This window comes from Heloderma suspectum, chromosome 4 (genome assembly GCF_057233095.1).
Source record: "Heloderma suspectum isolate Gila_16-S chromosome 4, 16-S_ref, whole genome shotgun sequence".
Classification (NCBI taxonomy): Eukaryota; Metazoa; Chordata; class Lepidosauria; order Squamata; family Helodermatidae; genus Heloderma; species Heloderma suspectum.
In genome coordinates, this window is record NC_139461.1 from 204,987,989 (window position 1) to 205,002,989 (window position 15,001).

A 15,001-nucleotide genomic window follows, 5' to 3' on the forward strand; every position below is an offset into this window, starting at 1 on the left:
ACTGTATTAAACAGAGCTTTATACAACTCCTAATATAGACCTACAGCAGGGTTTCTTCTAGTCCAAGGGTGGGCAACTTGTGGCCCTCCAGATATTTTGGCCTACAACTCCCATCATCCCTCTTCATTGGCTATGCTGGCTAGTGCTGGTGGGAGTTGTAGGCTAAGGCATCTGGAGGGCTTCATGTTGCCCACTCCTAGTGCCCACTCCTGCTCTAGTCCAGTCAAAGAGAAGGGGAGAGTCTGAGGGGGGAGTACTTAAGGGGACAGTGCATGGTTAATTCACTATGCCTGACTTCAACAAAAGATACAGCAGTTTGTGCAACGTGATATTTGATCGCAAACCCTGCCAAGGGATGACATGCTGCTGTGGCTTCAGAGTCAAATTCTGAAGTGGAGGCATTTGTACAGAGCCAATCAGCTGTGGGGAGGCAGACTAAGGGTAGGATTGGGGTGCATTGTTGGTCTCTTGCCCAGGACCCTATAAAAAGTGACCTCAGATGTCTTTAACCAATAATCATGATAGCTAGCTCAATGGAACCTCCAGAGGCAAAGCAGAATGCTGGACAACCTGGCTCCTTGATCTGAGCCAGCAAGGCTCTTGTGTTACATTTTTTTATCTGCAGCCATTTCTGGAGGAAGACAGTTGTAGTCTAAAATATCTGGGGTTGAATCCAGATTTATTCATAACTAGAGCAGGCCTGCTGAAATCAATGGGACTTGAGTCAGTCATAAGTAAATCAAGTCCCATTGATTTCAATGGGTCTACTTTAGTATGAATAAATCTGGATCCAACCCCTGGAGGGTACCAGCTTGAGGGAAGGCTGCTTTATATTTCCTAACCTGGCTAGTCAAACCCGTCCAGCTGCCAAATCTGGAAGAGGTGCAAACAAACCAGAAGCATCTGTGCCCCTCCGTTGAAATGCAGAACTGTTGGCATTTGCAGGACTAGCTAAGGATGGATCCTCTGGCAATGGAGGTAAGGTCTCTGAGGGGACAGAGGCCCTGGGCTAGGGACTTGAGCCTCCCCACTCAAACTGTTCAGATCTATTTTATCTTTTGGTCATTTAGACCTTGTCTACATCCTTAGCTACTTAGGCAACAAACTGTTCTGAGAAGGGAAAACAGCTTTTTAAAATCAGCACTAACTTGAGTTGCTGGCAAATGGCAGTTCTTGTCCCAGGAAGCCTGACTGCCTGTTACAATATTTTGCTCCTTAGAAAGTGGCCGAGCTACTTTGCCAGCACCTATTGGTCAGCAGCTGTGACATCACGGTGAGGGTGGCATGTCTCAACACTCCTCCCCACCTACCTGTGCCATTTTGAATGCCTTGCTTTCATAAGCTTAAGAATGTAAGAAGTGCCATGCTGGATGAGACCAAGGGTCCATCTACTCCAGCATTCTGTTCACACAGTGGCCAACCAGCTGTTGGTGGGAAACCCACAAGCAGGACATGAGTGCAACAGCACCCTCCTCCCATGGTCCCCAACAACTGATGTACGTAGGCTTACTGCCTCTGATACTGGAGGCAGCATACAGGCATCAGGACTAGTAGCCATTGATAGCCTTCTCCAGGAATTTATCTAATGCCCTTTTAAAGCCATTCAAACTGGTGGCCATCACTACATCTTGTGGTAGCGAATTCCATAGTTTGACTATGCGCTGTTTGAAGAAGTACTTCCTTTTATCTATCCTGAATCTCCTACCCATCAGCTTCATGGGATGACTACAGATTCTAGTATTATGAGAGAGAGAGAGAGAGAGAGAGAGACAAATGTCTCCCTATACACATTCTCCACACCATGCATAATTCTGTACGCCTCTATCATCTCTCCCCTTACTTTCATTTTTTCCAAGCTAAACAATCTCAGCTGTTATAACCTTTCCTCATAGGGGAGATGCTCCAGCCCCTCGATCATTTTAGTTGCCCTTTTTTGCCCCTTTTCCAGCTCTACAATATCTTTTTTTCAGGTGTGGGGACCAGAACTGTACACAGTATTCTAAGTGTGATCACATCAAAGATTTATATAAGGGCAGTATGATATTGGAAGTTTTGTTCTCAATTCCCTTCCTAATTATGCCTAACATGGAGTTTGCCTTTTTTACAGCAGCCACACACTGGGTCGACATTTTCATCAAGCTGTCCACCATGACCCCAAAATATCTTTCTTGGTTGATCACCACTAGCTCAGGTCCCATCAGGTTACACTTGAAGTTGGGATTTTTTGCCCCAACATGCATCACTTTACACTTGCTTATATTGAACTGCATTTGCCATGTAGATGCCCATTCTCCCTGCTTGGAGAGATCCTTTTGGAGTTCTTCACAATCCCTTGTCTTCCCTTTCCCCCTCCAAGGCCCTTCTTTCCTTTTTCTCCACCTCCACACTCCAAGGCTATACATACATTACATTAATTTCTTCTGTTCTTCCAGTGCATGCCTCTTACAAATAGAGATAAAGCTGCTTCCAGAAGCAAGGCTAGTCCCGCCCAGCTTTCCGTTATGAGGGGATGGGAAAACAATTGGATATATGGTTATAACTTATAAGCACAGAGAATTATATCCCCACATGAAAGGACTGTCTCAAAAGCACTCTGTCTTCTCTGCTTTGAAAGGGGAAGGAAGTCTTTGCTAATTACTTGTGGTTGCTGGGTGTGTCCTTGCTGTATTTTTTCTCTCCAGTAGAGACATTGTAAAGAGGAGGTCAGTTGTACTTCCTGCACATACAATAAGGCAAAGTTGTCCTTGATACAGCTGAAGGTAGGGTGGAAATCTAAATTTAAAAACACTGCAATCTTAATCTTTTGATTTGGAATATTGAAAGCACAAGTCCAGCCTGTTTGCTTGGTTGAGACTACATCTTCTGAGGGCCAACACTGAATTATTTGTTTCTTCGCTTGATTGCTGTATTTTATATCACTTTTCAACCCTAATAGTTCACAATAAAGCAATTACAATATCAATTAAAACGACAATTAATTTATAACTACAGCTAACAATTACACAACAAAAGGAAAGTGAAGGGCAAATAGGAGATGAAAAATAATGGTTCAGCGCCAAAGGTCTAAACTTGGCAGTAAGATCAAACAGAAAAGGTGCAACAAAATATGCAAGTCTTTACTCCAAAAGGAAGGGATAGATGATCAATTATTCGCCAGCAGGGAGATAATTCCATAGTTTAAAGGCCACCACTGAAAAAGACCTGTTTCTATTTGATGACAGTTTGAACATCCTGACTGATGGAACATGGAGCTGGATCTGATGAAAAGAACTCAATGTCGCATGTGTGTATGTGTGCGCATGTGTGTGTTCTATAGAACAGTGGTAGACAGCCTTTGGGGTTAGGGGGCCATAGCCCCCCAAGGAACCCTTTGGGGGCTGCACAAGAGGGCAGGGCCATGACACACACACGTGCACATGATCACGGGGGGCGGGGAGGAATAGACTTCACCTCCGCATCTGCGATCAGGATTGCTATTTCTCCACTGCTATTGGAGATATTGATCAGGGCCATGTATAGGGTGGGTGGGAGGCCAAGTACCATCTTCCCCACGTGTCCTCTTCCTCAACACAGTTATGGTGGTGGTGGTGGTGGGGAGGCAGAGGTGGTAAGGCTGGGCAACTTGTGGCAGGCCACAAAAAATGCTGTCGGGGGTGCATATGGCCCTTAAGCACAGGTTGTCCACCCCTGCTTTAGAAGAAGATGCTTCCTAAGGTACTTGAATTTGACTCAGACTACATGTATTTTTCACCATTTGTTGTTCAGTCGTTCAGTCGTGTCCGACTCTTCGTGACCACATGGACTATAGCATGCCAGGCCTTCCTGTCCTGCGCTCTCTCCCGGAGCATGCTCAAGTCCATATTCATTGCATCAGTGATGCTATCTAGCCATCTCATCCTCTGCCACCCCCTTCTCCTTTTGCCTTCAATCTTTCCCAGCATCAGGATCTTTTCCAGGGAGTTTTCTCTTTGCATTAGGTGGCCAAAATATTTGAGCTTCAGCTTCAGTATCTGTCCTTCCAATGAGCAGTAAGGGTTGATTTCCTTTAGGATTGACTGATTGGACCTCCTTGCAGTCCAGGGGACTCGTAAGAGTCTTCTCCAGCACCGCAGTTCGAAAGCATCAATTCTTCGGCGCTCAGCCTTCCTTATAGTCCAACTCTCACAGCCATACGTTACTACTGGGAAAACCATAGCTTTGATTATGCGGACCTTTGTCGGCAAGGTGATGTCTTTGCTTCTTACTATGCTGTCTAGGTTTGCCATAGCTTTCCTCCCCAGGAGCAAGCGTCTTTTAATTTCATGGCTACAGTCACCGTCTGCCGTGATCTTGGAGCCCAAGAAAATAAAATCTGTCACTGCTTCCATTTCTTCCCCTTCCATATGCCAGGAAGTGATGGGGCCAGATGCCATGATCTTAGTTTTTTTAATGTTGAGTTTCAAACCAGCTTTTGCACTCTCCACTTTCACCCTCAACAACAGGCTCTTTAGATCCTCTTCACTTTTGCCATTAGGGTGGTTATCGTCTGCATATCTAAGGTTGTTGATAATTCTCCCGGCAATCTTAATTCCGACCTGTGATTCATCCAACCCGGCGTTTCTCATGATGTACTCTGCATATAAGTTAAATAAGCAGGGCGACAATATGCAGCCTTGTCGTACTCCTTTCCCAATTTTGAACCAATCGGTTGTTCCATGTCTCGTTCTTACTGTTGCTTCTTGACCCTCGTACAGGTTTCTCAGGAGACAGGTAAGGTGGTCTGGTACCCCCATCTCTTTCAGAATTTACCACAGTTTTGTAGTCAATGAAGCAGAAATAGACATTTTTCTGGAATTCTCTTGCTTTCTCCATGATCCAGCGAAAGTTGGCGATTTGATCTCTAGTTCCTCTGCCTCTTCGGAACCCAGCTTGTACTTCCGGTAGTTCTCGGTTCGCATACTGCTGAAGCCTAGCTTGTAGGATTTTGAGCATAACCTTGCTGGCATGTGAAATGGGCGCAATTGTACGGTAGTTTGAACACTCTTTGGCGTTGCCCTTCTTTGGAATTGGAATGTAAACTGACCTTTTCCAGTCTTGTGGCCACTGTTGAGTGTTCCAAATTTGTTGGCATATTGAGTGCAGCACTTTAAGAGCATCATCTTTTGGGATTTTAAATAGCTCAGCTGGAATACTGTCATCTCCGCTAGCTTTGTTGTTAGTAATGCTTCCTAAGTCCCACTTGACTTCACTCTCTAGGATGTCCGGCTCAAGTTCAGTGACCGCACTATCATGGCTATCAGGGACATTCAGATCTTCCCTTTGTAGTTCTTCTGTGTATTCTTTCTACCTCTTCTTAACCTCATCTGCTTCTGTTAGGTCCCTGCCTTCTTTGTCCTTTATCACGCCCGTCTTTGCACAAAACATTCCCTTGAGTTCTCCGATTTTCTCTAGTCTTTCCCGTTCTGTTTTTTTCCTCGATTTCTTTGCATTGTTCATTTAAGAAGGCCTTCTTGTCTCTCCTTACTATTCTCTGGAACTCTGCATTCAGTTGGATATATCTTCCCCTTTCTCCCTTGCTTTTCGCTTCCCTTCTTTCCTCAGCTACTTGTAAAGCCTCATCAGACAGCCACTTTGCTTTCTTGCATTTCTTTTTCTTTGGGATGGATTGAGTTGCTGCCTCCTGAACAATGTTACGGACCTCCGTCCATAGTTTCTCAGGCACTCTGTCTATCAGGTGTAATCCCTTAAATCTATTCCTCACCTCCACTGTATATTCATAAGGGATATGATTGAGGTCATACCTGAATGGTTTAGTGGTTTTCCCTACGTTCTTCAATTTAAGCCGAAATTTTGCAACAAGAAGCTCATGATCTGAGCCACAGTCAGCTCCAGGTCTTGTTTTTACTGACTGTATAGAGCTTCTCCATCTTTGGCTGCATTCCAATCCCCTATGATGAAGAGGACATCTTTTTTTGGTGTTAGTTCTAGAAGGTGTTGTAGGTCTTCATAGAACTGATCAACCTCAGCTTCTTTGGCCTCAGTGGTTGGGGCATAGACTTGAATTACTGTGATGTTGAATGGTTTGCCTTGGAATCGTACTGAGATCATTCTATCGTTTTTAAGATTGTACCCCAGTACTGCTTTTCCCACCCTTTTGTTGACTATGAGTGCTACTCCATTTCTTCTAAGGGATTCTTGCCCACAGTATGGTCACCTGAATTAAATTATATGATGGTCACCTGAATTAAATTCGCCCACGCCTGTCCATTTTAGTTCGCTGATTCCCAAGATGTCGATGTTCCATCTTGCCATCTCATGTTTGACCACCTCCAGCTTACCTTGATTCATTGATCTTACAGTCCAGGTTCCTAAACAATATTGTTCTTTACAGCATCGGATTTTCTTTTCACCACCAGACGCATCCACAGCTGAGTGTCCTTTCGGCTTTGGCCCAGCCGCTTCACTCTTTCTGGCGCTACTTGGAAATACCCTCTGCTCTTCCCCAGTAGTATATTGGACACCTTCCGACCTGAGGGGCTCATCTTCCGGCGTCATATCTTTTAGCCTTTCTCCTTTAAAATGCACTCATGAGTATTTGTGAGAATCGGCTCTGAAATTGCACTTAAACAGCACTGCCCTGGTCAGTGACCATTTTTCTGCAGACCCTTTTTTTCAGGTAGAGCTACATTTGACGGGAGCATCTTCAATCTGTTCTGATGTAATTGGCAGATACACTATTTGAGATCATAGAAGCATAAATAAAAGCTGTGTATATAATTACTTCAAGCAGGGTACATTCCAAGATTAAAAACAAATCGAAATTATATACCAAGGAATCCCATATTCTGCACTATATCAGCCCTCCAATTTTGCACTAAGAACCAATATCTAAATATAATCTAAATATAATAGACTGGAGTATGTAGGAGTAAGAAAAGACTGTAGGAATGATCTGTCAGGGCAGTAGGAGTAGGTGGAGAGAAACAGATCCATCCTGTTTCTTGACCTCTGAAAATCATACCCAGGACTCTCTAGGTTGTTCAAAATAATGATGACTAGAAACACCTTCATTAAAAAATAGTGAAAGCTGAAATGGTCAGGAATGACTTATGGGTCGGATGTCTGTGCTCCGTGACTTATGTGTAAACTCATGAAGGATGACAGTCAAAATAGTGGAGAACCAGTGACCTGAATGCTTTGTAAATATACTGATTCTGGGTGCAGACAAAGCCACCACTCCTCTTAGCCTGTTGGGCTGTATGATTTAGTTCTCCAATACATGTCCATCGGTCTTCGAGCTGCCAAGAAACACTCCACTTAGAATGATCATAATAGGAAGAGAAGGAGGAATTCCATGGTGTCTTGATTAGGTTTATGTTGTAGACATGGTAAGGAAGAGAGCAATTTGAGTAAAGTGCACGCCCCCTATGCTGCCATGATTCCACTAGAAAATCTGTTTGCAGTTTCTGAGCCATCCAGGCTACGTAGATATCTGGCAAAGTAGGAAGAGGAAAAGTGAGATCACTGGCATAGCTTCTTAAAATTTACTTCATTTCCAGTTTTTAGGGATAACATTAGGATTTTTTTTTTAATGGCCTCTTTCAAAACCTTGAAGGACACATAGAAAATGAAAAGACATTGCCTTAAGCTAAAAAGGCTTTGTGGGAGAGGGCTGGCTTTTTGTTCCTTAAATGTTGAAAAAGTAGGAATATTACACAAGGTAGCCAGCAAGATTTTTGTAGAGAATTTATTAGGGCAGCCTTCCCTATTCTGGTGGCCCCCAGATGTGTTGGAGTTTAACTCCCATCATTCCAAGCTAGCATGGGCCTAATATAGCCTTCCACATCTGGAGGGCAACAGGATGGGGAAGGCTGTATTAGGGAAGCATGTTCCCTCATCAGGCCTGCATCGTAATTTTGCCCGATTCCTGCAAGTCATCATGATAGCTGGCTCTTCTTGGCTGCCCTCCTAAGCTTGGAGCATGGGAGAGGATGATGAAAGCAGCTCCGTTCAGATTTTGACAGCTTTGCTGACGGCAGAAATGCCGCTTTCTTTTCCAGAAGGTTGGAATGGAAGTGTCTTGGCTTCTACCTCCACTCCTTTCCCTGTTTCAGGCTTGCATAAGAGCTCTCAGGATCAGATTAGGGGGGAGGTTGACAGAGGTACTTCTGCCCTGGCCGAAGCCAGCTGGAAGGAGAAGTCAGGGCGCTTCTGCCCTCGTGTCAGCTTCCCCTATAAGCTGAGTCTGGCAATGACAATACTGCTAGGGAGGCTCTGGGACAAAGATGTTTTACCAGGGAGGGTGGTCCAGTTCCCTGCCTTGTCTCTGCTGTAGGCTGTAGCATGTACAGATGGAGGTGATTTAGGCTGCTTCCAGATGGATGCCTCCTAACACTACCTACCAGAAGCCATCGTGCAGCTATTCTGTCTTTTTCTTCTTTTTTTTTGCGGTAAGTAAGACAGAAGAAACAGTGGGAACACACTTCAGGGTTACAAGTGGAAGATCTTATCGTCTGAGCCTTATAAAATTTTGTGAATGAGGCAGAGCGTGAGCGTGAATGAGGCGTGATAAAATACTCATCTAGAAGCACCTTTATGTGGAGGAAGGAAGGTGGAAGGTAATAATTATGCCTGTGGAAAGCCAGCAATGTCATTTTTTTGCCTCATATGAAAGCATCTTCCCTATTTTATCATAAACAAAATGCCCTCCATGTATGTAATCCTTCTCTTCATACATAGGAAAATCTCACAAAATCAGTTTTTCCTCTAAACTTAATATTATTGAGGAGTTAAATAGCAAATAAAACCAAACCAACATTTCAATAACTCCTCCTGCTCCTGCCCCTCTTACACCTCTATCTCTTCTAATGCCATAATTGTTAATTAAGGTGGCTATGTGTCATATTTTGCAGAAGATGGTGTCTGTTGGAAGGTGTCCTCTGTTTGAAGGGCTCTCCAGTCCAGAGCCAGGTTCAAGGATAAACAGGGAGAACAGAGGCCTTGACATTGGCTATCAAGGACAGCAGACAGAGCAGGCCACAGGTCACCTTTGGGTTGTGTTTTTTAAAAAGGATTTTTGTTTTTACTTTTGCAATTCTCAGGCTTCCCCTGAATATCCTGACACTGCCTCTTTGTTTCTCAATGGCCCTGTTATGGCTCCAGTCCTGTCAGCATGAGGATACTGAATTCACTGTTACAAAGTGAAATACTTTCCCTTAACACTTCCTAATGTTTAAGACACTGAACACATTCTCAGGGCTCTGTTTGGGGTTGCACTCCAGCTCCATTCAAATTAATGCAATTTTCTCACCCACAGTGTGAGGTGAATGAGTTGCACACTTTGTTATTAAGTATATAAATATCAAAAATATTTATAAACTGCTAGGTGTTTGCGGGGGGTGGGGGGATACCAGTAGCTGAAGCATCAGTTTTCCTGACATCAATCCTCTCAATAAAGCTTTGTCCTAGTTCCAGACAAGGGATTTTCCTACCTTCGTGATAATTGCGTGTTTTAGCAAAGCTGAAAAGAGTTTCTCCCTGGGCAGATTGCAGCTCGATGAGGCGTTGCTTCCAAGGGACTGGAGGCAGCTCTGATCCACCGCACAACATTTGCAAGTTGAAAAGCTGGGAGCGAAAGGTCTTCGGGATGGAGCAGTTGTAGATATTTGGATTGTAGCACAACAATTGCTTGTCTGAACAGAATGAAAAGAGGTTAACGGAGGCTACAATAGGAAAATGTTCAAACCTGTCCAAGGTTTGAAGGAAGTCTGCAGGTGGCCTTTGTACAGGCAGTTTTTGTGAGGGGATGCGTGGGATCTATTACCCACAAATATAAGGAACATCAATGATTAACAAATATAAGCAGCTGCATGAAGCAGTGAATCAAAGAGGGCCTGCTCTGTAGATGTAAAAGAAGCCTCTACCAAGCAGTAAACTATCATTACCTATTTCCACAAACTGATCATATTGGAATGTTAGGCAGATCACGGTCTGTCCGTAGTTCGTTCCAGTGGGTGGATATCCATAACCATCCTCAGGAAATGGAGGGAATGCAGGAATACTGTGAATAACCCAGAAACCTTGGTGTTGGTCCAAGAGCAGAAACCCTGTTGGGAACAGGAGAAGAGAAAACGCAAGGAAATGAAAACATTGGTGTGCTCCAATACCAGAAGAGCGTACAATCCTACCTGAAAGATAATATCCTATTATATCTTCCTTAATACTGAGAATTTTCTTTGTGAATACATAATTCATAGTAATTCTCTAAGGATCCTCCACCCATTTATTCCTGAACTTTTCAGCAATATTCATGAATTAACCGTTATGATGAAGGTAGCTTACTAGACCCATATGCAGGTAGGAAAAAAAGCATACAGAGAACTTAAATAGCTTGCCCCAAACCAACCAGGAAATCTATGGCAAAGCTAAGCATGCAACCTCACATTTCCTTTCATTTTATCTGCAATATTTTGCCTACCAATGATCCCAAAAGAAAGTGAGATTTCCCTGATCTTCAAAGCAACTGTATGGGGGCTGCTAATTAGTAAACAAAAACCTATGGGCCATCCTGATCACGTATCTCTAGGTGCCATGTCTAATTTATCCCTAAGGTACCCTGATCCCCCCAACCCATAACCCCCCATACATCTTTGAAAAAGTTGATCAGCCATTTCTTCTCTCCAGAATAGATTTATTAAATGTTCTTTCCTCCATGCAAAGTGCATTTCAGCATGTGCCTTAAGGACAGAATTTGCATGACTTTTTAGATACGATGAAATATGGGTTACTGCATATGTAGCATCTAGATGCATAGCCATACTGAATCTGTGGGGAAGTAGCCATGTGATTTCTTCAGTGTATGTCCAGCTTGCTACGTATTACACTTCTTACTTTGTGCCACCATGAACGATAGTATCAAAGGCTACTAGTCTTTATGGTTTTATATAACCTCCCATAGAGGAGGCGGTATGCCTCTTAGTACTAGTTGCTGGGGAACATGAGCAGGAGAGTGCTGTTGGCCTCATGTCATGTCTGTGGGCTTCTCATAAGCATCTGGTTGGCCACTGTGGGAACAGAATGCTGGACTAAATAGGCCTTTGCTCTGATCCAGCACAGCTTTTCTTACATTCATGAAGCTAACCAAAGCAACTTAGTGACAGAACGGTAAATGCATGGCAGCAAAGTCTGATCTGGAAGAAATAGTGAACAAATCACACAGCTACTAGGCTGCAGAAGTAACTGGGCCAGTTCGCATGATCAACAAGACATGGTGGCTTATTTAAATTGGCAGTGTGCATGCCTTGTTTGAGGGGGAAACAGCCCTAAATAATCCAACAACAGGCCAGGGGTTTTTTGAGGGTTGTTTCTGTCAAGCTATGCTGCCTAGGTTCAGACGATACAACAAGCTGTGCCTGGGCGGGTAATAAGGCTAATAATGCCCAGCACACATGCTGCCAATTTAAACAAGCCACTGTGGCTTAAATAAGCCATGGCTTGTTTTGATTATGTGAACTGAGTCCCCGTATGTCCACTAATTCATATTAAATGCTCAGGTGACGTTTATCACCTGTCCATTTAGTATAACGGAAGTGTTTGCTTCGATTCTTCTATTCTGACCAAGAAGATGAATGAATGTCTTGCCTCAGTTTTTCAGAGGCATGAATGATGATGATGTTCTGATTGTGCTTTCCCATTTAAGATGTCTGATGCTATGATACACAGTAAAGCACACAGGGCATTATGTTGTTCTGTGGAGAAACAACTGACATGGGAGCCTAAAGGGGTTTATACATAAATTGATTAAACACTGTGCTCCTCAGTGCTCTCCATTATAAGTCAGTTTATAAACAAAACAGATCAGGGCTGGCCCAGACATTTTGCTGCCTGAAGCAAAGGACACCCACCCACCCCGCCACCAGTCCATTCCATATACAAAAATCAATTGGACCAGCAATTGAATCTTAGTTTAACACTGGTGAGGAAACAGCATCCTTCACAGCACTTGAGGGCAGCATGCTAGCTGAGGGGATGTAGGGAAGGCTGTGTGCCACACACAGGTCTGTCCTCCAACACCTCACCATTAGTTTCCACCCCCCAGAATCAGCTGCTGCGTGAGGCAGCTGCCGCACTCTGTCTAATGGTAGGGCCAGACCTGAAGCAGATTCAGATTTGCAGTTGTAGATAATATTAAGTGTAGATTATATTAAGGTTGGACATTCTTACAACTCTACTTTACCAGGAGTTTAAAAAATGAGAAAAACAATGCTCATCTGTAGACAGAAAAAAGCAGTCTCTTATTACCTTTAGAATGCCCATGTGTCCAGCTGTAATTCATTTTATTAGGTGGACCATCATTGTACATCACATAGGCAGTGCTGTTCTTCTAAAACCAAACCAAAACACATGTCTATTCCATATTTTATTGAGTTGCAAAGAAAAGAGAATGAAAAAACCCCACACTTCATCATATTAAGAAAAATAGAGCCTTTCATCACTAGTTCAAAGCCAGAATAATCTTCTAGACAAGAATGTTACAGCATCAGTGAAGCTGGAGACAAGTATACCAAAAGAAATGAACAAAAAACCCAGCCTTGTGGTTTTCTATCTTCTTCCCGTTCATCTATACTGAAAGATAAAATGCAGATTCTTTTAAGCCAGTAGTTTTCAAACTGTTTTCCAGGAAACTCTGAGGCTCCTTGGAAGTTTATCTGAGGTTCCTCAACAAGAAGACCAGTAGATGTTATTTCAGCCTGCCCACCACTATCAGTCTTGCATTGCAATGCATAGCTCTATAGGGAAATGTTGGGCCACCCACAAGGTACTGCACAGCCCAGCGCTCTGTGTGAGCTGATGTGTGCTCTAGAACAGGAGGGGGCAGAAAGTAGACTACTGATCAACTTCTGTTGGACCCCCAAATGCCTGCTGGTTCCTGGGATTGTGGCAAAGAATGCTGAAGTCACTGATCACTGAATCAGTGATCTGATTCAGCAAGACACTGCTTACCTTCTTATGTAAGAATGCATAGTCAGGAGTGCACTTGACACAGTTAGTTATGCCATAATGCAAGAGATCCTGAGTGTGCATTCTTGCTTTGTTAATTTAAAGCACACTGGCAGACCCCAAGGATTTTATTTTTTAAAAAAAGGAGTAGATGACACAAGACTAAAGTCAGCCCATATCTGGCCTAGAACGTGTTCCAGAATCCCCTGAAGCAAGGGTGCATAATCTCTTTTAGCCCAAGGCCCAAATTCCATTTTGGAGAAGCTTTCAGTGGGAGCATTCCAGTAGTTGACGGGGCTGAAGGCCAAAGGAGGTAGGGCCAAATTCCAGCATAGTATTTTTTAGCAGCGTACAGCTTAAAGCTCTTACTGCCAAGGCTTTTTCTGCTGTGGCGCCCCGGATGTGGAATGTCCTCCCCTTGGAGCCCCAATTGGTGCGTACATTGGTTTCATTTCAGTGCCAAGTTAAAACATGTCTTTTTACCAAAGCCTTTGAGGGCCAAATAGATTCCCTGAGTTTGCACACTGTTTTAACTGTTTATTGTTTTAGATTTTAAATTGGTATTAGCTGGCTCAATGATTTAATATCTTTATAGCTATTTAAATTATTAATTGTTTTATACTGCTTAAATTGATTTTATCTGTATGCCACCCTAAGATCTTAATGATATAGGGCAGGATACAAATGTTTTAAATAAATAAATAAGCCTTAGGAATAAATTTGCCCTAAAGCTCTTACTGCCAGTAAGCAGTAACTAGGCCTTAGGAGAGGCATTTAAACCTTTTAGGATGTGGGGAAAACATTGCACAAGAGCCAAGAAACCACCAAACAGTTGGTGGTTGGGGGAAAGCGGTCTGGCCATTTGAGGAACCCCAGAGGGCCGGACTGGGGCCCCAGGAGGGCCAAATTGGGCCCCAGGAGGGCCAAATTGGGCCCCAGGGCTTGAGGTTCTACACTAATGCCCTGGAGCATGCAGAGTGGTCAAACTCTATCAGGTGAGCCAGTTGGTGACACATCCTAGGACTACCCCGATAGCCCAGCATGAGCAATCTTGCTCAAATATGCTGTTTTTCTTCATGTTAGGGGCACAGCTATAAATTACCTCTGCTGTTTTGAGCCACCACAATGGTCCATAGCTTATGGCATATATAGAATTACCCTCCTACTGTGTTTGAATATTGTTACCCTCCTGCACCCTAGTCCTGAGAGGGGTGAACCTGCAGGGGCTTCAGCGCTTATTCAGACTTTAGTTTCCTAGAAGAAGGGCACTGGAGATGTTTGGTGTTTCTTTTATAAAGGTGTATTTACACTGTGCTCAGGATGAAGGCCTACAGCAACAGAAGAACTCCAAGCAAACTTCGCTTCCTCTCAGCTGCCCAGTGGATCTTCATCTGTAAGCCAAAAGCTGCTTTCCCTTTGTCTAAGATGCAGCCTTCCCCCAGATTCATTTCCTCTTACCCCCTCAGGCCTTGTAGGACAAAGGTGACCAGTTCAAGAGTCAAAGTTGTTGGAAATCCTCAGTCTCTTTGTACTCAGAGACACTGGATTGTAAGGGATCCCTGGAGGTAATTTAGACTGACCCCCAACACATAACAGTATAAACAAGATGCACTGCCAGCTCCAGGTTCTGGAGGGCCCTTGGGCAAGATGCCCTCAGTGAGCCCCCTGTTTGAGTTGGCCCACCCCCTCCTTGAGGCCCATTCACTTGAAATCTCCCACTTTGTACAAAGGGAGAGCACAAGCCAAATGAAGGATGCTGCTCTCACTCTAGTCACGGCTTGCATACATGGAAAGGGCAAGTGAACCAGCAGTGACAGCAAGGAGGAGAAGCAGCAGGGCCAGGAGGCATTGGGGGCCCCTCAGATGGCATGGGCCTTGGCAGGTGCCTGACAATGCCTGCTTCTGATGCCAGCCCTGATAAGATGAGCTCTTTGCTCAGTCTTTTCACTATGCATTGTGTTTTGCCTGATGTTTTGTATAATAGTGCTTCAATAACTTCCTTGTATTTAAATATGGCTGTGTG

At 43.9% G+C, this 15,001-nt stretch overlaps 1 protein-coding gene across 4 annotated transcripts in view; it reads right to left on the reverse strand.

The window, feature by feature from the left end:
• The window catches only part of DNASE2B (deoxyribonuclease 2 beta), a 41,673-nt gene that overhangs the window by 14,978 nt on the left and 11,694 nt on the right, over window positions 1-15,001 (reverse strand). For 3 of the 4 annotated variants that reach the window (XM_084852106.1, XM_084852107.1, XM_084852108.1), the window contains 3 exons: window positions 12,280-12,361; window positions 9,924-10,085; window positions 9,471-9,671 (listed from right to left, as the gene is read on the reverse strand). In XM_084852106.1, the coding sequence (XP_084708232.1) occupies window positions 9,471-9,671; window positions 9,924-10,085; window positions 12,280-12,361 (445 nt within the window). Of the gene's footprint in view, window positions 1-7,125; window positions 7,472-9,470; window positions 9,672-9,923; window positions 10,086-12,279; window positions 12,362-15,001 lie in introns of those variants that run through there. The other variant, XM_084852105.1, reaches the window with a different exon arrangement.